This window comes from Phascolarctos cinereus, unplaced genomic scaffold, assembly GCF_003287225.1.
Source record: "Phascolarctos cinereus isolate Bilbo 61053 unplaced genomic scaffold, phaCin_HiC Scaffold_4;HRSCAF=312, whole genome shotgun sequence".
Lineage (NCBI taxonomy): Eukaryota > Metazoa > Chordata > Mammalia > Diprotodontia > Phascolarctidae > Phascolarctos > Phascolarctos cinereus.
In genome coordinates, this window is record NW_027555847.1 from 502677896 (window position 1) to 502703287 (window position 25392).

A 25392-nucleotide genomic window follows, 5' to 3' on the forward strand; every position below is an offset into this window, starting at 1 on the left:
CCTTTCATCATCCTTAAAGTAAGGCTCCACAAATGCTTTTTGTTTGACTTTATCAGGTATATCTTCATGACCTGCAAAAAACCCCAAAAACCAAAAAAACAACTTATGCATACGTCATAAACTGATGGTGGAATTTAGAAGAAATTAATATAATTCATGGAGGTAGAAGGATAGATGATGCTATCAAGTTCAATATCTTCATTTTATAAATGAGGCTAAGAGATGTTAAGTGACTTTTCTCAGCTCATGAAGGTACTTAAATAGCTGAGCCAGAATTTGAACCCAGGCCTTTGCCTCCCATTTATCTAGTTGAATGGGTGGCATGGCCTCCTGCAAAGTACAAATGGGTTCAAATTCCTATGGCTTGGTTCGTTTCTCACCTGCAAAACAGGACTAGTACTTCTTGTACCTATCTCAGTACTCTCATGAAGCTAAAATCAGAAAGTGCATGTGAAAGGTTTAGAACCTTAACAAAAACTCTGTAAATTTAAAGTATCATTATTTTCTAGTATTACCTATGTGGAAGTACAAGAAACACTCTCTTTTATTTCCTACTTTTGAATCCATTAGTGTTTATAACTGCCACTTAAGATATGCTAAAACTGACACATTCCTCTTAAAAGGAGAAAATTTAATGCTTTCATCGGGCACACAGAAAAAATTAGTTGACACAATAAAGATCAGAGCTCATGGACCCTGAATTGAAAGCTTACTATTAAAGCATACCCCTTCCTTAAAAAGTGTCTCTCTCAACCAAAAAATAAAGTGTATCTCTCCATCATCATCACTAACAAAGTCTTTGTGTATCTTTAATGTTCAAGACATTACATTCAACATGGGAAATCAAAGAAATCTAATATAAGGCCTTTACCCTCAAAGAGTACAATCTAATTAGGTAGACATATAAATTTAAAAAGTAAAAATATTAATGATAACAATATATATAATGAAGGACTTTGTACTAAATTATCTTTAGGGTCCTTTCTAATGTCAAAATTCCACAATTCTAAGTAAAGAATATAGCTGGTAGGGCAGCTAGGGGGCACAGTGGATAGAGCTCCAGCCTTGAAGTCAGGAGGACCTGGGTTCAAATCTGGCCTCAGACATTTGACACTTACTAGCTGTGTGACCCTGGGCAAGTCACTTAACCCTGATTGCCTCACCAAAAAAAAGCAAAAAAGAATACAGTTGGTAAATGAAATGGAAATTCAGAAGGGATATCACTATGTACTGAGGAAGCTGAGGAAGATTTCATAGAGGGTAGTAACTAAGTTGGGCCATGAAAAACAGAAAACTAGAGAGAAGGGGAAAAGGCAAGCAAAGTGAAAGAGACAGGGGAGCAGGTTACATGATGCTGAGGCAGTAGTGAGGAGGGAAAAATGAAGATTTATCTAAGGTAAGAATTTATATGTAAGGGAAAAGTGGGAGATAAGGGTCAAAGGAACCAGATGGCAGAAGGCTTTGAATGCCAGTCTAAAGAGCATGGACTTTATTCTTTAGGCAGTGGAGAGCTGCTGAAGGTTTTTGAATTACATGACTTTACTGGCAGTAGAACATAAGACAGAATGGAACAGAGGCCAAAGGTGAAGAAACTTAATTTTAGGCACAAGGTAACAGGAGTCTAAAATATGTTAGCACAGCTATCCCATAGAAACAGGGATTGAAAGGAAGGAATGGATAGGAGAAACATGGTGAAGGAGGATGTTTAAGTGAAAATGTTCAGTAGGCACATCTAGAGCTCAGAGGAGAAGTCAAGCTTAATGATTATAACAGCTTTAAGAACAGACTGAACACAAAGAAGAGCAGAAGGCTAAGGACTGAACTTTGGGGTAACCTACACTGAGAGGCGATGTACATACAGCAAGGGAAGGAAACCAGGCAGCCAGAAAGGGACAGCTAAAATCATGAAGTGTAGTATATTACAGCTGAAAGGGACCTTGGAGATAATCAAATGCACTCTCCTTATGTTGCAGACAGTGTGTCTGGAGGTGGGTGAGGTGACTTGCCTAAGGCTGCAATACTAATAAGTGGCAGGGACAGTAGTCCTCAAACTCGTGTTCTGAAGCTAAGTCCTTTGCTCTGACCATTCCATCTTGATTTCTTGAGAAATATACTAGGAGTATCACAGAAGTCAGGAAAGAAAAACTTACACTGTTAAAAACCACAGAGAGAAAAGGTCATTAGTGACCCTGAGGAAGATAGTTTGTCAGAGTAATATGGGTAGAAGCCAGACTGCAGGGCAATGTGGCAAACAAACAAACAAACAAACAAACAAAAACACCTCTGCCGCCCTCCCCGCCCCCGCCAACAAAGAGATAATAAAGAAATTGCAGCACTCAGTGTAGATCATTCTTCAGAAGTTCAGAAGTAGGGTGGTAAAAGAAAAAGACCAGAAAAAGCCCAAAACCTTTTTGGTTGTCAGTAGTACCTGTTATCACTGGTATAGAAAGGTTTGTAAACACACACACACACATACACACACACACAACAAAACCCAAAAGCTTCCAAAATTTTTTTTTCAAAAAAGGTTTAAACAAACACCATTTCAGTGGGCCATGGGAAAAATGTTGAAACAAAGAGCTAAGACACTGGTTAACAGCCTGAAAGGAAAAGTGAGAAGCCCACAGAAGCTTCATAAGTATTACACACAAATGAGAAATTTATAAGGTTTAACTAAAATCTACCAGATGCCTATACTGTTATTATAGAGACCATATATCTTGTTTTTCCCCTCTCACTTAATAGTATTTTATTTTTTCCAATTACAGGTAAAGATAGTTTTCACCTTTCACTTCTGTAAGGTTTTGAGTTCCAAATTTTTTTTCTCTCTCTCCCCCTACCCCCACCCCCACATGGCATAGCAATCTGACATAGAGGGCCATGTATTTTAAATGATGAGGAAACTGGTCATAAGTACTAACGAACACTTAAAGTACTTGTTTGTTTGAAATATTAACATTTTTTATTCCTGTAGCTTTGCAACAATTTATATTTTTATGTGAATGCAAAAGTCAGATAACTTCTGCATTCCACATCTTTGGGCAAATGTTCAAACTTAAGGTTTTCCTTTTTATATTTATATAAAACCAAGTGGCTATTTGTGCCCATGACATGCATGCAAAAATGTCTAAGGCAGGTATTTTCTTGTGTGTTTGTTTGCTTTTTTGGTCAAGCAATTGGAGTTAAGTGATTTGACCAGAGTCACACAGCTGGTGAGTGTTAATGTGTCTCAGGCCACATTTGAACTCAGGTCCTCCTGACTCCAGGGCCAGTGCTCTATCCACTGTGCTATCCAGCTGCCCCTAAGGCAGGCATTTTCAATACAAATGTGAAGCCCAAGACATTACCAGTTGAGGCTCAGAGATATGGTCCCTATTTCCTTTACTTGACAGGTTAAAAGAGAATAAAGCTCTTTGTACTAGCAGCTCAAGTTAGAAACTCTGAATGACTTTTCCTATTAAAAAAAAAAGATATACATAGTGGTCAGGTTATTTTGTACTCTATAAGAAGCCTTGTGAGGGGCAGCGTGGTGCAGCAGATAGGCTGACCTGGCTCCAAGCCTTGCCTCTCCATGAGTGCTGGCTCTGACTCTGGACCAAACCAGCAGAAAATGTAATTGGGAAATATTTAACAAAATAAGCAAAACACAATAAAGCACAGATAATATTAATATGTGTTTTTCCATGTTAATATGGAGTCCCTAGGAATCTTTCTGCATAGTTTAATGGCTCCCATTCTTATTGCATTTGACACCAGAGCATGTGACTCTCTAAGACAATAAGTGTCAGGTGCGAATCTGGAATGGGGGAGAGAATTTCTTCCTCTGGGAGTTCCCTATATCGCTGAAATCATCAGGCCAGTCCTAATCCCTGAAAAGTTCTGGGCTGGGGTCCCAAACTTATTAGATAGGTGAACTTGGAAGTCATCTCACCAATCTCTGGGCTTCACTCATCAGTTAAATGAGGATAATAACACTTGAATTGCCTGCCGTAGAATGTTTTTTTAAGGAAAATATTTATAAATAATTAAGTTTGCAAAGCCTGTGGACTTCTTATTTTCATCTTTTTGCACTATAGAAATATGAACTATGTAAGCTTTTGTGGGATGGTCTAAAAACTGCTCTGTATTTCTATGGGAAAACATGTTTTGAGTTCTAAACTTAAAAATGAACTTCTGAAATGCAGCCTACCTATAAATTATATGCCTCTTTTAATTAGAATGATCATTTACTTAGCACATTAATTTCCAGGTCTAGTCTTGATTAAGAAGGTTCCACTGCAATTTTCATGAACGGTTGATTAAAAGACAAGCTACACTTTAAAGGATCAACATACTTACTGTTTAGTTTCTTTGCAGCAACTGATAATTCTTCATCTTCTACTTGGAGATTTTCTTCTGGCTCACACAGTGGAGAACTATCTGCCAAATAGGATTCATATTCTTCACGTGTTGTCTGATCAAACAATTCTGATAAGCTATCATTCACTTTTCTTTCTTGCTCTATGGAAAACATAAATTGTTTTTAGGCAATAAACAATTTATACATACATAAGTCTAAGGGGCAAGAAATACAAACCCTGAATGCCATGGAGTTACATCATATATTTACAAAATAACCTGATGTTTTACAATGTGGCTATAAAATGTCTTAGCTATATTAAAAGCAACTTCATTCTTAAAATAGGGACAGTTATAAAATTTTATATTTTAACCTTTTTATCTTTAAATTACTAGGAATGTGGTTGGTTGGTATGAGCAGGCTGTAACACATACTGAATGAAGAAATGAAGAACAGGAATAGAAGGGAGTAATCTAGGAATTGTTTAAGAGTTTGGTTATGTGTCAAGGGCAAGAAATGACAGGAATGCCTAAGTATTCCACTAGTATTCTGGTGATGTGAATGATGATGTGAAAGAAAGGATTCCAGCCTATTAGGTGGAAGCTGTATAGCAAATTTATGGAGGCTCATAGTCAAGAGTCATATAGGATGGGCAGGCCCAGATGTTAAACACTCTGCATTACTGGAGGAAACTTCCAAATGAAGGAGATCAAAGACCCATTCAAGTTTTTATTTTTATGTAAACTATTTCCATATTAGTAATTTTGTACAAGAAGACTAAAATAAAAGGAAAAAAATGAAAGTGAAAAATGGCATGCTTCAATCTATATTCAAACAACATAAGTTCTTTTTCTGGAGGCGGATAGTATGCTTCATCATTAGTCCTTTGGGATTGTCTTGGATCACTGTATTGCTGAAAATAGTTAAGTCATTCACAGACAATATTGCTGTTACTGTATATAATGATTTCTTGGTTCTCTTCACTTTGTATCAGTTCATGTAAATTTTTTCAGGTTTTTCTGAAATCATCCTGCTTGTCATTTCTTATAGCAGAATAACATTCCATTACAATCATATACCACAGCTTGTCTAGCCATTCCCCAACTGATAGGCATTCCTCTGATTTCCACTTCTTAGCCACCACAAAAAGAGCCTTAGCTATAAATATTTTTGTACAAATAGGTACCTTCCCCCTTTTTTTGGATGTCTTTGGGATAAAGACTTAGCAATGGTATTGCTGGATCAAAGGATATGCACTTGCGTAGCCCCTTGGGCAAAGTTCCAAACTGCTCTCCAGAATGGCTGATTAGAAAGGGCAGCTAGGTGGCGCGGTGGATAGAGCACCGCCCTGAAATCAGGAGGACCTGAATTTAAATGTGGCCTCAGACCAAACACTTGACACTTACTAGCTGTGTGACCCTGGGCAAGTCACTTAACCCCAACTGCCTTTAAAAAAAAAACCCAGAATGGTTGATTAGTTCACAATTCTACCAACAGCCATTAGTATCCCAGTTTTCCCACATCCCCTCCAATATCCAATAATTTCCTTTTTTGTCATATTAGCCAATCTAATAGGTGTGAGGTGGTACCTCAGCGCAGTTTTAATTTGCATTTCTCTAATCAATAGTGATTTAGAGCAGTTTTATGTGACTACAGATAGCTTTGACATGACTGAAAAACCGCTTATTCATATCCTTTGACTATTTATCAATTGGGCATTGGCTTGTATTTTTATAAATTTGACTCAGTTCTCTACATTTGAGAAATGAGTTCTTTATCAGAGATACTTGTGCAAATTTCCCCCTAGTTTCCTGCTTTCCTCATCATTTTGGATGCATTGGTTTTGTTCGTACAAATACTTTTTTTTTACGCAATTGGGGTTAAGTGACTTGCCCAGGGTCACACAGCTAGTGTCAAGTGTTTGGTCTGAGGCTGGATTTGAACTCAGGTCCTCCTGACTTCAGGGCCGGTGCTCTATCCACTGCACCACCTAGCTGTCCCTTGGCAAATACTTTTAAATTTTATATAATCAAAATTATCTATTTTACATTTTGTAATGCTCTCTATGTCTTCTTGGTCCTAAATTCTTCCCTTATCCATAAATTTGACAGATAAACTACTCCATGCTATGTTAATTTGCTTATGGTATCACCCTTTATGTGTAAATGACGTACCCATTTTGACTTTTTCTTAGTATACAGTATGAGATGATATACTGCTGTAATCTCTTTGCTAGTATTTTGTTCAAAATTTTTGCATCAATATTCATTAGGGAAATTGGTCTATAATTTTCTTTCTCTGTTTTGGCTCTTCCTGGTTTAGGTATCAGCACCATATTTGTGTCATAAAAGTATGTGGTAGGACTCCTTCACCTCCAAATAGTTTATATAGTATTGGGATTAATTGTTCTTTAAATGTTTAGTAGAATTTGTTTGTAAATCCATCTGGCACTGCAGATTTTTCTTAGTAAGTTCTCTCATGGCTTGTCCAATTTCTTTTCCTAAGATTGGGTTAAGTATTTTATTCTTCTGTTAATCTAGGTAATTTACATTTTTCTAGATATTCATTGGTTTCATTTAGATTGTCAAATTTATTGGCATATAATTGGGCAAAACAGCTCCTAACAATGTTTTAATTTCCTCTTCATTGGTGGTGAGTTCACCCTTTCATTTTTGATACTAGTAATTTGGTTTTCTTTCCTTTTTAAAATCAAATTTGCTAATGGTTTATGTATTTTATTAGTTTTTTCATAAAACAAGCTTCTACTTTTATTTATTAGTTCAATGGTTTTCTTACTTTCAATTTTATTAATCTCTCCTGATTTTCAGGATCGCCAATTTGTTCTTTAATTGGGGATTTTTAATTTGTTCTTTTTCTGGGTTTTTTAGTTGCATGCCCAATTCACTGATCTGCTTTTTCTCTATTTTATTGATGTAAGCAATTAGAGATATAAATTTTCCCCTAAGTACTGCCTTGGCAGCATCCCATAAATTTTGGGATGTTGTCTCATTGTTGTCATTTTTTAAAACTAAATTATTGATTGTTTCTATGATTTGTTCTTTGACCCACTTATTTTTTAGGATTAATTTCCAATTAATTTTTAATCTTTCCATTGTCCATTACAGAAATTAATTTTTATTCCATTATGTTCTGAAAAAGACAAATTTACCATTTCTGCTTTTCTGCATTTGGTTGTGAGGCTTTTATGTCCAATATATGGTTAATTTTTGTGTAGGTGCCATGTACTGCTGCCCTTCTCTTGAGCCAAGCCTGGAGTCAGGAAGACCTGAGTTCAAATCTGGTCTCTGACAGTCATTAGCTGCGTAACTCTGGGCAAGTCAATTAATCCTGTTTGCCTCAGTTTCCTCACGTGTAAAATGAGCTGGAGAAGGAAATGGCAAACCATGACAGTGTCTTTCCCAGGAAAATCCCAAGTGGAGTCACGAAGTCACATGACTGAACAACAACAAACTTTAAATAAGTTGGACTTTTTTTTTGTTCTAAAGATACGTTTGACACATGAAATCATGAAAATTGCTGTTGTTTAGACATGCATTCATATTATCACTATCAAGTAATACAATCATTAAATATTATTTTTAGAAGAGACCTTAGGGAGTACCAAAGTTAATCTTTCACCAAAATGTAAGAATTTCTGGGCAGCTAGGTGGTGCAGTGAATAGAGCACTGGCCCTGGAGTCAGGAGGACCCGAGTTCAGGTCCAGACTCAAACACTTACTAGCTATGTGACCCTGGGCAAGTAACCTAACCTCGAAACAAACAAAACCCCAAAAAGCAAAACAAACATAAGAATTTCCTGTGTATGTTATCTCTTATAGTCACAGCTTAAACATCTCCAACGATGGTCAGCTTAATACTTAAGATGTCTATTTTTGGCTGTTGGACAATTCCAGATGGAAAAATTTACCTCCCTGAAGCTTCCATCTACCACTCCTAGAATTCACCTTTTTGCAACTACACAGTTATCTAGTAGTGTTTTAATATGACACAGCCAAAATGATCATTTAAAACCTCAACTGACACATTATGAAAACTCTCTTCTTCTCTGATTATAAAATCAGCCTTTAAATCAAAAATTTTAAATAGTTACTTAGCCTTCTGCTCCAGGTAGCTAGATATCAGATAGCATACATACTTGGCTAATCTCTAGAAGGAGATATGGAGCTGTAGACATAAACAAATGTTATAAATTACAAATTCTGACTAGATGGTTTAGGGAGATAATGGGTAAGATATGAGGGAATATGGGATTTGAGCAAGACTCCAGTTGCTTGTTTTTCCTGCCATAAGAAGAAGACAGAAATAGGAAATCATGTGGAATCTGATCTAGCTTCTGAGCCCCCCAGCTCAGTAGCTCTACTAATAGGTATCCTGAGGTTCCTTACCAACATATCAAAGTAAGGCATGAATACGGGTTCAAGCAGTACAGGTCTCCTTCTGTTTCAATTTGAGATGTTTGGGTGCCTTTGAGTGGGGGAAGCTATGGTGATGGTGGTAGCAGTGACTTTTGGCCATACTGTCCTCTTAATGACTCACTTGCTGAAATGGCGGTGATGCACAGGAAAAAATGTAGTGATCACCACTCTTCCTATCTCATCCATTCCAAAAGATTAAAATTTTTCAGGTGAGGAGTAACTCCACCCCAGAATTTGGAGACTTCTTATCTAGTCATTCTTCTTTTCTAGAGAAGTAGGAAAATGTAACTGGAGAAAGATAAAGGAATGCAGCACCTTCCTTAGAATGTTGGCTCACTTGCAAATGGCACAGTGGCTAGAGTGTATGGCCTAGAATGAGGAAGACTTTAGTTTAAATCTGGCCATAGACATTAACTAATTGTTAGGGCACTTTGCCTCTACCTCACACAGTAGGTGCTTAATAAATGTTTGTTTTCTTCCCTATCAGGCTTTTTAAAAAAGGAATTTTATATTGCTTTAATCCACAAAAAACATATGCTTCCAATCTATGTTAAGAGTGAGTTTTACAGATCTTTTTGAATTATTCAAAAAGATCTAAGCAATTTCTTAACAAGCAGTACAATAATTTTAGGTTCAAACATATTTCTTTGATGAAATCTCCCAAAAATTTTCTTTTGGATATGATTGACAGAATACATAAACCAAAAGAAAACAGAAAAAAGGTTGATAGTGATGTGTTCAATTTTTCTTCATTTGTAAAATATGCTGACTAGACATGATGATCTTTATGGTTCCTTTCAGCACAAATCCTATTGTCCTGTGATTAAGCAACATGAATGCAACTGTAAAACTCTCTTTTACGCTGCCCTGTCCCGTCCTCCCCACCCCCAATCAAACCTTACTTGGACTTTTCTCCCCCTTCTGCTCTTGCTTCTTGATTTTTAAAAGCACAGTTTCACTAATCAAGGTACAGTCCATGTCCATAGTCTCGCCTCCTAATCTTGATTGACTACCATCCTGAATAAATATAAAAAAATTTGCATTTTCATTAATTATCTTTTAAAACTTGTGAAATAACATACATAGCTTACATTGATGACAGAGATGTTGTTTATCAACTCATAACAGAATAAAGCCCCCTAGGGGTTTCATGAGTAATTGGTATCTATTAATTTAAAAGATGCCTTTTATTGGTAAAACCTAAGGTTCTCCTGCCTTCTTCTCCTTTCTCATTTACCTCAAAATCTAGTAGCTCTAGAGGGAGCGAATATAACCTACCTTTCTTTTTTTTAAATTTCTCTACTAACTAAAATAATCATATAAACTTTTACAAACTAAAAATAATTTCTTAAATGACACAAAACCCAAGCATAAAACAAAATGATAAAAATTTTTCCTCCTGATTTTTACCTTGAGCTTTTGTATTTGCAGCATTTAATACTGGTCAACTAAAAGAGTTAAAATACTATCAACAAGTTTATTTTGCAAACTGGTGAAAGTAATTTTTTCTAAAATTGCTGCTTTGTGATTTAATTATAATAGTTCATTTATATGTCACTGCAAATTTTACAGCATATTTAATTGGCAACAACCCTGTGAAGTAGGTAATGGATATAGTCTTTTCCCATGTTGTAGCATGGGAAACACTGATTTGGAGTCAGAGGACAAGGTTCAAATGCCAGTCCTAATACCTATGCAACCTTGAACAATTCACAACCTCTCTGGGCTTCCATTTTCTCTTTTATAACATAAGAGGGTTGAACACGATGATGTCTGTCAGATAATCTTTGCCAGCTCTAAATCCATAACCCTATGAAATGAGGCAACTATAGTCCTGAAATGGTAGTGACTTCCCCAAGGTGACATAAGTGATGTCTTAGGTGGGATATAAGCCCAAGGTTCTTGACTCCAAATCCAGGACTCTATGCCAATATTTCAGTTCAAAGCTACACTGATGCTTTTTCAACATAGAGATTCTTAACACATTGAAATTATTCTTTCACATGTCACCCAGTTTAACTCATGGGAACAGCATGAATTAGGTCATATAGTTCTTATTTTTCCCATTTTAGAAATTCATTCAATGAACAAATATTTATTAAATTTGTTCTGTTACAGATGATGAGGATATAAAGATAAAAAATGAAAATTCCTGCCTTCAAAAAGCATATACTCTACTAGTGAAGAGAACATATACTCAGATAAGTAGGTAAGAGAATTTGAGGAGAGAGCATTAATGAGGAGGGTAGGGGTTTTTAACTTTGCTGTGTTACCCTTTGGTCATCTGGTGACACTGATGGAGTCGTTCTCAGATCAATGTTTTTCAATGCATAAAAAAAATAGGATTTCAAAAGAATTATACTGACAGGTTGTTATCAAAAACTCTAAAAAAAAGCTCATGGACCCAAGTTAAGAACCCCTGAACTAGCGTAATCCGAAAAGTTTTCCCACAGGTGACGACACTGAATTGAGTCTTGAAGGAAGATAAAGATTCTAAGAAACAGTTTAAGAGATGCATTCCAGGCATGAGGGACAGCTTGTACAAAAGCAGTTAGAAGTAGGGGAATAAATACCAAGTTTTAGCAATAGTATTTTGGAATAGAAGAGGGTGCTGGATTTGAAATCAAAGGACCTAGGTTCAATTCTCAGCCCTTAACCTCTCTGCTCCTCAGTTTCAAGGTCCCAAAGTGTCAAGTAAGCAAGTCTGGATTGGAACAGAGTACATAAAGGACAGTAAGGCAAAAATAAGTCCTAGGATCAAAGATTTACAGCTGAAAGACACCACTTCATGAGCCATCTAGTTCCATTTTATGAGGCCCAAGGATGTTATGTGGTTTGTGCAAGGTGATACAGGTAATCATCAGAGGCAACATTTGAACCCAGGTACCCTGACTCCAGAGACAGTACTCTTTTCATTATATCATACAGAGTCCCCAATTCTGAAAGCCAAGGGTGGAATTAGATTCTGAAGAATTTAAATGTCAAATAAAAGAGTTTTTATTTTATAAAAGCTATTTTATCAAAGAGACAAAGGCCATTGAAAGTTCTTAAGCAGAGTGATATTACAAAAATTATTTTGGCACCTGTGTAGGAGGAGATGGACTGAAAGGAGCAAAATCTGGAAGCAAGGAGTTCAGCTAGGAGGCTGTCTGAACGGTGTATGTAAGGTGATAATAAACTGAATTATGGAGAGAAGGGGATGGAGGTGTGAGATCTGGCTTCTGACTGGATTGGGGCATGTGGGAGGAGGAGGAAGAGGGAATGGGAAGAGTGAAGGATGACTCCAAAAAGATGTTGGTGCCCTCAACAGAAAATAAATCAATTCCCTTTTAGAAATGCTCATGATAACAATCTAGATATACATACGTATCAGATGGATATTAATATGGGTTTGTAGCTCTGAAAAAGATTAGGACTGGATATATAGACAGAGATACTTATCTTATCCTTAGAAATGATAACTGAACCCTTGGGAACTGATACAATTATGATGAGATCACAGAAGAGGTACAGACAGAAAAGAAGGTCTGGGAATGAGAAACTGGGTTTACATGGTCACACAGTCAATCAGGAGAAGAATCACAGTTGTAAAGATAAGTACTCTTTCTAATAGACTAGAAAGAAGCAAATATGCCTTCATTTCATTAACTTACCTTTGTATCTATTACAGTAATATCCATTTTATATTGAGAAAGATCTGCTGCTGGATCTATACTCCACTGGATATTTTCTAAGGATGATTTATCTTAGAGAAGAAAAAATTCATAATTAAAAGCTGAATTATGAATTTACATCACTTTTTAAAACCAGCATATTTAATATATGTGTCTAAAGTTAGTAACATAGCAACCTCACCCTAAAGAGCTAAACTAAAGCCAGAATCTATCTTAGTGTCCTGAATCTAGTTCAACCTCTCTCTCACTAGAAGCAATTACTAAAATTAGGTGGCAAAGGGAGACTTGACACAGGTTAAGTCACAGGCCTACCCATTTCTTCCTATTGCTCAAGAAACTCCTATGTTTCCTTTTTATCTTTAGAATAAAATAGCCATTCTTTCATTTGGCTTCTACAGCCCTTCACAATTTGGCTCCAGTCTACCTTTGCTTCATGTACATTTCAGCTGAACCAGCCTTTTTACTGTTTTCCCCAAACAACATTCCATCCTTCCACCACCACGTTTTTTTGCAGACTGTCCCTCATGACTGGAATGCACTCCCTCTTCATCAAGTGCCAGCTCATAAAAGACGTCTAGGTGGAATTCCCAAGTTGCTAGTGCTCCCTCCTGCCCCCCAAGTCCCTTTATATATATTTTCCATTTACTCAGTAGTGTATATTCTCTTTCTCTGAAAAAGAATGTAAGTTCCTTCAGGCTGGGAACTATTCTGTCCCTACTGAGGCATTTAGTAGGTGCTCAAAAACTGCTTGTTGTTCAATTGAGAAAGTTTAAGAAAGGAACAGGAAAGGATGAAATTGGTGAAAATGAACAAGTATGCAATGTAACATTTCATCAAGCTATTAGGCAATTTTGCTTCAGTATTTTCAGAAAATATACTTTGTGGTGGATTTTGTTAGGAAGAGTCTTGCACTGAAACAAAACATCATTAAAAAACCTAACATTTTCAAATGTAAGAAACGAGATACAAATGTAGTTACTAAAAGTTTCTTGTAATTCAGCTAATATAATGAATGGGAACTGCTATTTCAGTTGAAATTTACATTCATTTTAATGATTTTTTAAAAAAGAAACTGAAAATATACTGTAGATAACATACACATACCTTGATTATCTTGTAAAGCCTGTGCTTTAGTTACCCTACAAGGATTTAACTGAAGAACTGAGGCGAGTTCACAATCTCCATGTCCCATCCTGCCTTTCATTTTTATTGGCTCATAACCACCAGTAACCTAAGAACAGATGACAGTATTAGCACCTGAGAGGAATTCACAAACATTAATTAGAAAACAAATCCCTGCACACCTAGCACAACAATATACCTTCAGGCCATCAAAAAGACACTCTGACTCCAGACTTTTATGTGGAAGTAGAGGGACTCTGAAGGCAGGATTGTCTTCTTTTATTTGTAGCTGTAATTTTTGATCTGGGGATGATTTACTGTGGGACAGGAAGATATATTCCTGGAAATAGGGGTCCTTGTGGGACTCTCTGCTTATTATGTAGCTCCCATTTAAGTTTGTGTGCCTAGAGGAAGAGCCCTCTGGAATGGGTTTCAAAGTATCCTGAAGAGCCATTTGCCTAAATTGGTTTTTACAAACCTCATTTCCTTGGCTTTTTTCTTGACGGTGGATAGTGGAAAATCGATCAGAAAGATCCAGGGGCTTATCCATCACAGGGTCTCCATTGATGGAAGGATAACTATCTCCTCGGAAAGGAAAAGCATTTTCTTTATCAAAAGAGGTCTGGAGGCAGTGTTCACCTTCTTCTTCAGTCTTCTTCCTTTTGGTTCCTCTGCCTCCCAGTGGTTTCAATGGCACAAAAAGATCATTTTTTTCAGTAGCTTCATCTTTTGGATTATCAGTCTCAACTTGTGTACTTATTGATTCATTTATACTCTTTCTCACAAGCATTTGCTTAATGGTAGAAGAATGATCAATAACAGTGCTTGCTTGAGAACCAAGATGAAGGCATGTAACATGGCTAGTGTCTTCAGATTTTGATCTAGGTTTCTGTGGTCTAGAATGAGAAGTATTGCTGAGGGAATTTGTTTTGAGATGGGATTTTTTCCCAGCCTCTAAAAGAGAAGGGGACAAGCTTGTATTCAAGCCTAAGCCATTTTTCAAATTAGAAGCAGCCCCAAACACAGGAGAAGATGCCCGAGCAGCCCAGTCAACTTCTGGTGGAGTCCTAGGAGAGGAATCTGAAAATCTGAACAAAGAAACAGAAGTACTGAAATGTCCTGCCTATTACTGAGGAAACAAGCAATGATCTGGACAGCGAAACAAATGCTAAAATTATAATGAAAAGACACTGACCAACAACAATAGTTTATATATCAAAAAGCTCTGTCAATCCCAAATCTTTGACAGTGATGTCTTGTTTACCTATTAGTAGTAGACTAGGATGCTAAGAGAAGAATTAATAAAAATATAGGTAGAATGCAGTGACTGGCTAGGTACACTGTACTTTTTATCAGCCAAATGGTTATAAAAACAAAAAACCAAAACCAAAACCTATGCCCTTAAATTAAGCACATTAATAATAACAACAAACTTATTGAGAGGTTTGAGACTTGGAAAGCATTTTACATATATTTATGTCATCCAATTATCACAAAAACCCTAGAAGGTAAGTCCCATTATATTTGTCTCATTTTGCAGATGAGTAAACTGAGGCTAAGAGAATAAGCTACTTGCCTATATTCATAAAGCTAGCAAATTCAAGATATGGGATTCCAAAAATCCCTGATTCAATCCTGCTTTCTCTACTATACTTAAGGTAATACTCATTCATTTATCCAACACACATCCAATTACTTTGTAGATGCAAAGTAAATGCCGGGGATAAGAAGAAGCATAAAATGTGGTCTTTGTTCTCATTAAAGTTAGAGTCTAGTAGGGAAGATAAGATATGTATGCATGTAACAATAAAAAGTATCATTGAAAGTGCAGTTATAAAGTGGTATGGTAAAATCTGAGGTGGGAGATAATTCAATTTTGGCACATTATTTGAAAATATGGATTGTTTTTCTGATAAGAAAGATTGGATCCTTTAAAAGAAGGAAAAAGCTACTTGGGAATAATGAATTTCAAGTCCTGACAGAAGTAAATATATTACTTAAATTACTCTCTCACTCCTTGTATAATGCAAAAAGCACAATATAAAAAAAATTGGAGAAAACATCCATTGCAAAAATTCTACAAACCATACTGCTATACTGAACTTCTCACATTTATAAAATGAAGGAGTTCTACCAGATGACCAATAAGAACCATTACAGCTGTACCTCAACTTTTTTTGGGGCGGGGGGTTGTTTTTAGGCAATTGGGGTTAAGTGACTTGCCCAGGGTCACACAGCTAGTAAGTGTCAGATGTTTGGTCTGAGGCCGGATTTGAACACAGGTGCTCCTGACTTCAGGGCCGGTGCTCTATCCACTTCGCCACCTAGCTGCCCCTCATTACAGCTCTAAATCAATGATCATGCCATCTCTGTTTTAAAAGCATTTTATTTTTGGATTTTTTTAAAAATCCCCCCAAAATTACCTCAAACCATCTTCATTATTTTTTGTGGATTCCTGAAAAGGTTGTTTCTTTAGCTCTGCTTCCTCTTGATGGTGTAGTTCTTCACTGAGAGGATTCAAAGCACTTTGAGAGTCCTTCAAAAGTAAAATGCATATGTGATACATATGCATATACATATATATATATATAAAATATGTAATTGTAATAAAATAAGCCAAAAAATGAAACTCAAAGCTGACAACTTTATAAAAATATTTTAATATAAGATAATACACAAAAATCAAAATTTACTAAATAGAAAAAAATCAGGAAATTTTTCATTACAAAATTAACTCCAAAACGTACTTTAAATATCATCTCCCTTAATAAAATTTAGGTTGAGTAAAACTACTAGACTAAGATTAAAAGTTAAGTAGGATATATACATGGAGTGAAAATAAATTTAAAGTTAAATTTAGGACGAATTCAAAGTATAACGAAGAAATATTTAAATGGGAAAATGTTACTCATTTTTTAAAAATTTAATCTGTAGACAACTCTACAGGGACACAACTCTATTATATAAAACAACAGAATATCATCCTACATTGAAAGAAAACTCTTCACTCAGTCTGAAGAACCCAAATCTTTCTACTCCCATGGAAAACAATATAGGGGGAGTAGGGAAAACCTGCTTGACAAAAGAAACTAAATTAAGGCAAATTCTACCTCCTCTCAAACCCCAATCACCCAGTGACCAAAAGAATGGTTTGGTCAAAAACCCTGAAGGTTCAGATCTGGTAAGAGTAGTACTAGTGTTTACTTGGACAAGAAAAGTTGTAGTGGACACTGCCATCTATGGCAACTCTTAAGTAATGAGTGACTAAGTTATCCTCAGTCTAAAGAACACTGAAAAGACTCAGTTAGCTCCACAGGTGTTGCCTTGCCTTCACTTGCCTCACAGAAAAACCATTCCTTGCATTCTAGGGCTCCTACAACTCTTATGATAACCTACCTGAACTCACTCTTTAATGAATACCATACCTATCATACCTCCCCATTCCAGTGATTCTGAACTCCTAAATGCTACTGTTCAAACCCTATTCTTCATCCTCCACAGTCTACTCCCTTATCTTTAGCCACCTCAAACAAAACCTCCCTCCCCAACATTCCACTCTAAAGTTACTCACTTCTTCCACCATGCTCTCTGGAATGCCTGCTCCTTAGAAAACACATTAACTTTTGTCTGACACCTTTTCTTTCTCATTCACTTATCTTCTTGTACTCACTGAGACTTGGCTCTGTCCTGATGACACAGCTTCCCTGGCTACTCCTTTAGCACAGGTTGTACTTTCACTCACATCCCTATCTCAGTGGCTGAGGTGGAGATGCTGGAATACCCCTCCTCCCTATCACCACTTCCAGGCTCTCCCTCAACCACTCAGTAATCTCTCCTCCTTTGAAAGGTTCGTGCAATCCAGATTTATTACTCAGTCAAGATTCTGAAGGCTGTTGTCTAGGGACCAATAAGACACTCTCCTTCCTTCCTCAACAAGTTCAATCTCCTCCTCAACTCCTGCTCCATATAAGGGGACTTCAATGGACATAATGATACTTCTCAAATACCCTAAATTCCCAATTCCTCAACCTCCTTATTTTTTATGACCTAATTGTACTCTACTCCATTATAGCTACACACCAAGATGGTCATACTGCTATCACCCACAAGGGTTCTATTTTCATGTTCAAGAACTCTGAAATATCTTTATATGATCATAATCTGTTGTTAATCTGCCTCTACTTCTTTCTGGCTCCAAATCCTGTTTTTCTTATCTCACTGCCACCTCCAGTCCCTCTACTCTTCTGCCCTTTCCTAAACCATAAATGACCTATGCACTGGCTACACACAGTTCAACTCTAGTCAGTCCTCTTTTCTCAGACAGATCCTGTACCCCTTCACCCTATTTTAACATCTTGCCCTGCCAAACTACAGCTTTGGATTACTCTCACCATCTGCTGCCTTCACTCTTACTCACATGCTATTGAACAAAGGTGGAGAAAATCATGAAACTAAGCCAGCTGGATCCATTAGAAATTTATGCTACATAATCTCAATGCTTTCTGGTATTACCTCCTCCATCACCCCTTTGAATGACTCCATCACATGAAGAGGTGGCCCTTCCCATTACCAAGGCTCTACATGCCCAAGTGATCCCATTCCATTCCATCTTCTCTAGCAGACTGCCCTCTCTCTCATTTCTACTTTCTCACTAATCACCAATCTTTCCCTTCCTACTGACGATGTTTCTATTGTCTATAAAATGCCCATGTTTTCCCTATTTTCAAAAATATCCTCACTTGATCCATCTATCGTTGCTCTCATCCTTTAACTCTAGCTATCATCTTCTATCTCTCCTTTTGTGACTAAATTCCTTGAGGAGACCGTCTACAATAGGTGCTTCTATTTAGTTTCCTCTCATTCTCTTCTTCACTCATACTTCAACTAAAACTGCACTCTACAAAGTAACCAATGATCTCTTAATTCCCAAATTAAATGTCTTTTCTCAATCCACATCCTTCTTGACTTCTCTTCAGCCTTTGACAGGTCAATCACCCTGATATACAATTAGCTGTGTAAGTTCTATCAATTTTATATTCCTCATATTTCACCTTCCTAACCTCTCTCCTACACATACCTTTTTCTCCTGATATTGCCACCATTCTGGTGCAGACCCTCATCACTTCATAGCTGGACCAAAACCTGGGTGATGGTTGAGTCTTTTGACGTTATTGGCCTAAACATGAAGGTCTTAGGACTTGAAAAAATATTTTTCTCTAAGCTCAATTTGGTCATCATACTTATCAAGACAGATATATTACTTACAGATTCTTCTTGAACACCAAGTCCAAGTGTTTCAGCAACAACTGCAGCTAAGTTAAAAGATGATTTCTCAATGGGATAACTATTGGTATCTTGGATATCTAAGTTTAAAAAAAGCATATGCAAGTGAATATATAGTTACGTTCTTATAAAAATAGAGCACATCCTAGTAGAGAGGTTAAGATGAAGACTACTATGCACAATATGGCAGTTGATAAAAGGGCATAAAGTTTGTTTTTAAAAAGTTAGGGGTGGGGGAGGGAGTTGATGCTTAATGCAAAATTATCCTAAAATATGACTATATAGTTTATACTAGATAAGCTTTATCTCATTCATCAAATAAGATTGCTATCAAATCATAACTTAAAGCCCCTTAAGTAAAACCCCTAAATTCTTCAAAATAGTGAATTCTTTTTTCCTTTTGCAATTAGAAGTGTCAACTTAAATGAATCTATTTCCTTCCAGGGCTAAATGAGCAGTTTCAATTAATTTCAATTCAATGTGAACATTTATTTCAGTTGAAGACTATTCCAAAGCAAAACCAAATGGATGAAAAATATTTATTTCCCAGAATGTGAAATGTTATTGAATACACAGTTCATTGAGCATATCTTTAAGAAGATCTTAGATGCTGCATGTGGACAATGAATTACACATACCACTAAAGAGAAGGAAGAGAATAAGCTGAGAAACCGTTCAGAACTTTCAAGCATTCAAGCTATTCTTTGAAACAAAAATTTAAAAATACAAAAATATGCACACAATTTCCAAAGAATCAAAACTGAGGTTGCCCCATGGGGCAATGAAGAAATGCATGCTGGATATGGGTAGGCTACAGCTTATCATCAACGGTGACTTGCACAAAATAGTGGTGATCTAAAAAGCAGGTGTGTATGAGGAGGGTGAAGGATAACAGATGGACAGTTTCAGTGCTGCACTGGTAACATGCACATTTAAAAACTCCTCCAAAGACTTCCAGGAGCCAAGATGGTGGAGTAAACAGTAAATCATGGTAACTCTCCTATATTCACCTTCAAACTCACATAAAATAGAGCCCAAAAACAAATCCTGGAAAAGAATAACCAGTAAAAAGAGAGGGTGAAACAATCTTTTAACCTAAGAAACTTGAAGGATTTGGCAGGAAAGGTCTGTCTCACTTGGGTAAAAGGGGAACACAGTCCAAGACAGGAAGCATTCCAGCAAACCAGCAAGCCACACCTCAGCAAACCAATGGGAGAATCTGAGCCCCAGTGTGGTGGAGCAGGCAAATGACAACACCAGGACCCCCATGTACCTCAGCATCAAACTCTGAGAACCCCTGGGCAAACAGGCTGCTTCCAGCGACCAGACCACCACATGCTTCAGTGTGGCCCCAGGTAAACTCAGAAATACCCCACTAGCATTAGCTCATGCCACACACCAGCACTAGGACCCCGACTCACCAACCAAAAAGTAAACAAAAAAGAAACTAAGGAGGTGAATGGAAGATTAGAAAAGTTAGATATAACAGACCTTTGGAGAAAACTGAATGGGAACAGCAGTACATAGTACCTACACAAAAACCTGACCATGTATTGGAGCATAAAAACCTCAAAACCAAATGTAGAAAGGCAAAAATATGCATTCTTTTCAGATCATAATGCAATAAAAATTACATTCAATGAAGGGCAGTGGAAAGACAGATTAAAAATTAATTGGAAACTAAATAATCTAATCCTAAAAAAAAGTAGGTCAACGAACAAATTATAGAAACAACCAATAATTTTATTAACAGCAACACAACATTCCAAAATTTATAGGATACAGCCAAAGCAGTACTTAGGGGATATCTAATTTCCCTAAATTCTTATAGCAACAAAACAGAAAGAACAGATCAATGAATTGGGCATGCATCTAAAAAAACTAGAAAAAGAACAAATTAAAAATCCCCAATTGAACACCAAATTGGAAATCCTGAAAAATCAAAGGTGAGATTGATAAAACTGGAAGTAAAAACAAAACAAAACAAAACAAAACCCAAACTTTTGAGCTAGTAAATAAAACTAGGAGCTGGTTTTATGAAAAAACCAATAAATAGATAAGCCATTCGTTAATTTGATTAAAAAAAGAAGGAAACCAAGTATTTAGTATCAAAATAAAGGGTGAAATCACCACCAATGAAAAAGAAATTAAAGCAATCATTAAGAAATATTTTGCCCAATTATATGCCAATAAATCTGATAACCTGAGTGAAATCAATGAATATTTACAAAAATGTAAATTAGCCAGATTTAGCCTATCAAGAAATAGAGTAAGTAACCCCATCTTAGAAAAAGAAATGGAACAAATCATCAATGAACTCCCTAAGGAAAAATCCCCAGGGCCAGATGGGTTCGCAAGTAAAGTCTACTAAACATTTAAAGAACAATTAATTCCAATTATATACGGACTATTTTGAAAAATAGGTGAAGGAGTCCTAACAAACTCCTGTTATGACACAAATATGCTACTGATACCTAAACCAGGAAAAACTAATACAGAGAAAGAAAATTATAGACCAATTTCCCTAATGAATATCAATGTAAAAACTTTGAACAAAATACTAGCAAGGAAATTACAGCAATAACAAGGATTATACACTATGACCAGGTGGGATTTATAAAAGGAATGCAGGGTTGGTTCAATATTAGGAAAACTATCAACATAATTGACCATATCAATAACAAAACCAACAGAAATAATGATTATTTGAACAGACGCTCAAAAAGTTTCTGACAAAATACAGCACCCATTCCAATTAAAAACACTAGAAAGCACAGGAATAAAGGGAGCATTCTTTATAAAGATAAGCAGTATCAATCTAAAACTATCAGCAAGCATTATCTGTAATGGGGACAAGCTAGAAGCCTTCCCAATATAATCACGGGTGAAGCAAGAACGCCCATTATCGTATGTAAATGTAAAGCCTATGTCAGATTGTACGCCGTCTTGGGGGGGGGAGAAAAAGGGAGAAAAAATTTTCAACTTAAAAGCATATGGAAAAAAAAAATTAAAAAAAAATAAAATAAAATTTTAAAAAACTCAAAAAAAAAGCCCATTATCATCACTATTATTTCATACAGTACTAGAAATGCTAGTTATAGGACTAAGAAGGAATTAGAATAGGCAATGAGGAAACAAAAGTATCACTCTCTGCAGATGATATGATGGTATACTTAGAGAATCCTAGAGAATCAACTAAAAAACTGCTTGAAATAATTAACAACTTTAGTAAAGTTGCAGGACATAAGATAAACCCACATAAATCATCAGCTTTTCTATATATTACTAACAAAGCCCAACAGCAAGAAAGAGAAAGAGAAATTCCAATTAAAATAACTGTAAACAATATAAAATACCTGGAAGACTACTTGCCAAGACAAACCCAGGAGCTATAGGAACACAATTACAAAACACTTCTCACACAAATAAAGTCAGATCTAAACAACTGGAAAAATATCTATTGCCCATGGGTAGCCTAAGCCAATATAATAAAAATGACAATTCTATCTAAATTAATTTACTTATTCAGTGCCACACCAAACTACCAAAAAGATTATTTTATAGAGCTAGAAAAAAACACAAAATTCATCTGGAAGAACAAGAGGTCAAGAATATCAAGGGAATTAATGAAAAAAAAATACAAAGGAAGGCACCTAGAAATACCAGATCTCAAACTATATTATAAAGAAGTAATCATCAAAACTATTTGGTACTGGCTAAGAAAAAGAGTGGTGGATCAGTGGAATAGAATAGGTACACAAGACACAGTCAATGACCGTAGTAACCTAGTGTTTGATAAACCTAAAGATCCCAGGCTTTGGGATAAGAACTCACTATTTGACAAAAACTGCTGGAAAAAAATGGGTACATGATTTAGACATAAAGGGTGTGACACATTAAGCCATGGGTGGGGATCCTTTGCATTCAGTCAAAGGACTGCACTTGAGGACCTAGGGGGCCACATGTGGCCTTGAGACCGCAAGTCCCCCACTCCTGCATGGCACAAGTAAATGAGAAGATCTATGGAAAAAGGAAGAAGTCATGACCAAAAAGAGATAGGGCATTATGAAATGCAAAATAGATAATTTTGATTATATTAAACTAAAAAGCTTTTGCACAAAAACCAATACAATCAAGATGAGAAGGAATGCAGAAAGCTAGGAAACAATCTTTACAGTAAGCATCGCTGATAAAAGACCCAATTTCTCAAATATAGAGAACTGAGTCAAATTTATAAGAATACAAAATGAGCATAAAAGGAACTTCCATTTATTCTCTTTTCCCTTGACCTCATAATAATCAGAGATTTATTCCAAATGGAGAAATACTGTTGAAGGTTGAAAGTCTTTCCTTAATGACTACAGATAAGTAACTGAATAAAGGATATCCAAATAATATAGCTGCCTTACACTATATACTGGCATATTTTATAAATAATTATTCAAAAGTCCTTGACAAGAAGATCCATAGATTTGGGAGGAAAAATAATGTAATCTATCTACTTACTCTGTCTCATCCTCAAAATGAAAATGACAAGGAATGGTTCTTACTGGTTATTGCCCCAAGGAGCAGAGACTGCCTTCTAAAGGACTCCTGTCTCAGCAATGAGGTGATCTGAGAGATAGAGAATAGGTCCAAATCTTCCCAGTGGTATCTGAAGAGATGTCTAACTAGTTTAGGTTACAAATGACCTGTGGCGCCAACAAGCTACTCAAGGAGAGACGCTGAGAGGTTATACAGAAGGAGAAGGAAGAGGGAAGAACGTAGCGATAAAGGGAGGCATGGGTACATTGGAAACAAGCTTCATGAGGTTGGCTATTATAAGCAAGGATGGAAAATGATTTGTCTTCCCACCTTCTAGCTGGCTGACCCTTCAAATTAGGCCATGGTTCTCCCCACTCCCACCAAGGAGCTATGGTAATCACTTTAGAGACCACTGGAGAGAATCAAGCCTCATTAATACAGACTACTAATTTGGAATGACTTAAAAATGAGTTGATCTCAAGTTTGTTTTTGTTATTTAAAAAAGTTTGCTAAGTAAACTGAGACTACAAATGATACATCAAGAGAAATGTTTAAATGACCATTTCCAAGCACTTTAAATCTCCTATTTGAATGAAACAATTACAAGGCAACATGATCTGATAATTACAATAAACTAAAAAAAAATGAACTTGAATTTTTTTAATGCATTTTATTTTAGAAGATTAATAAGACACTTACTACCAGAGACTTATTTTTTAAAGCAGCTTTTGGAGCCCAATATAGATTCATACCAATCTTTTACAGGCCTATTTAATAGTTATTATTGATGCCTATCATGTCACTTAAAAATTTCTCCCAAATACATTAAATCTAAAAGGTATGGGGATTTTTTTTTTTGCTATTGCTGTCTCTAAAATACCTTCAGGATAATAATAGAAAAATAAAAGAAATTTTAAGTAGTATTGTGCATACTGCACTTAGTGAGGTAGGAGAATATACAAACATATTCTAGATAGACTTTTTAACAACAGCTAGGAAAGAAAGGGTTATAGTGCTTAATAGGTCAAATTTAAATTCATCAGAAAACTATAAAACACCACATTCTCTAAACAATTCAATTAGTTGAGTATTTCCCATATAATTAGATAATACATAAAATAGACATGACTTCTCCTACTTTAAAGAAGTTTACAAAAAAACCCAACAACCCTGTATTATTAAATAATCCAATGTTATTCTTACTGGTCATAGCTGATAATGTTTGATCACATGTGTCCGCTACAAGAATCTCACTTTCATAGTGGTTTTGCTGCAGTTGAGTTGAAGACTTTAGACCTTTTGCTAATTCTGGAAAAACAAAACACATATATGAAACTTTTTATAAAAGATTAAAGAAAACATGAAAAAAATCAAATGCATTAAAAATATGGTTTTATTACAGAAATTTTCATAAGCCTGTAAAAATACAGTATCTTCATTTCATAACTGATAAAAACCATGAGGTGGCACAGCAAAAGGACAAATCATTGCCTGAATAAACAGATTTTCTGAGACTTACAGGTTAGTATTTCATCTGTATGACTACCTTATATCTTTCCATTTTTTGTCTTATCAAAAGTATACATGATAATATTTTATATACTGCTATCTGAAAGAGGACCTAAATCCGGTTTCATCTACTAGAATATATAGTCTAAAAAACAGAAATACCTGAAGTAATTTTTTAAGGGATTGGAGGAGGGGAACTTTAGTTATAACCAGAATGTAGTTTTAAAATACCTGGTCCTATAAAAATTCAGTTTCACTGAAAAAAGCCAACATTACAAACTTAGAATTATATCAGTACAGATTCGTTGGAGAAATACACCAGATGCCTAATAAATATTTAATGAATTGAACAGAGTTAATCTCATTCAAATAATTTAGCTGGCTCAAAATGTTCACAATATTCTTTGCAACCAAATGTTTTAGGTTCATAGTAATAGTAATATGAATGTTCAGCAGAGGAGGAATACACACGAATGCAATTTTTTTTAGAAGTTAAAGTTACATA

At 35.9% G+C, this 25392-nt stretch overlaps 1 protein-coding gene across 4 annotated transcripts in view; it reads right to left on the reverse strand.

Moving 5' to 3' along the window:
* The window catches only part of RBBP8 (RB binding protein 8, endonuclease), a 113285-nt gene that overhangs the window by 11580 nt on the left and 76313 nt on the right, over positions 1-25392 (reverse strand). For 3 of the 4 annotated variants that reach the window (XM_020968712.2, XM_020968714.2, XM_020968711.2), the window contains exons 8-16: positions 24582-24686; positions 18837-18934; positions 15995-16107; positions 13771-14659; positions 13554-13680; positions 12429-12520; positions 9678-9792; positions 4339-4500; positions 2-71 (exon numbers count right to left, since the gene is read on the reverse strand). In XM_020968712.2, the coding sequence (XP_020824371.1) occupies positions 2-71; positions 4339-4500; positions 9678-9792; positions 12429-12520; positions 13554-13680; positions 13771-14659; positions 15995-16107; positions 18837-18934; positions 24582-24686 (1771 nt within the window). The remainder of the gene's footprint in view (position 1; positions 72-4338; positions 4501-9677; positions 9793-12428; positions 12521-13553; positions 13681-13770; positions 14660-15994; positions 16108-18836; positions 18935-24581; positions 24687-25392) is intronic. The other variant, XM_020968715.2, reaches the window with a different exon arrangement.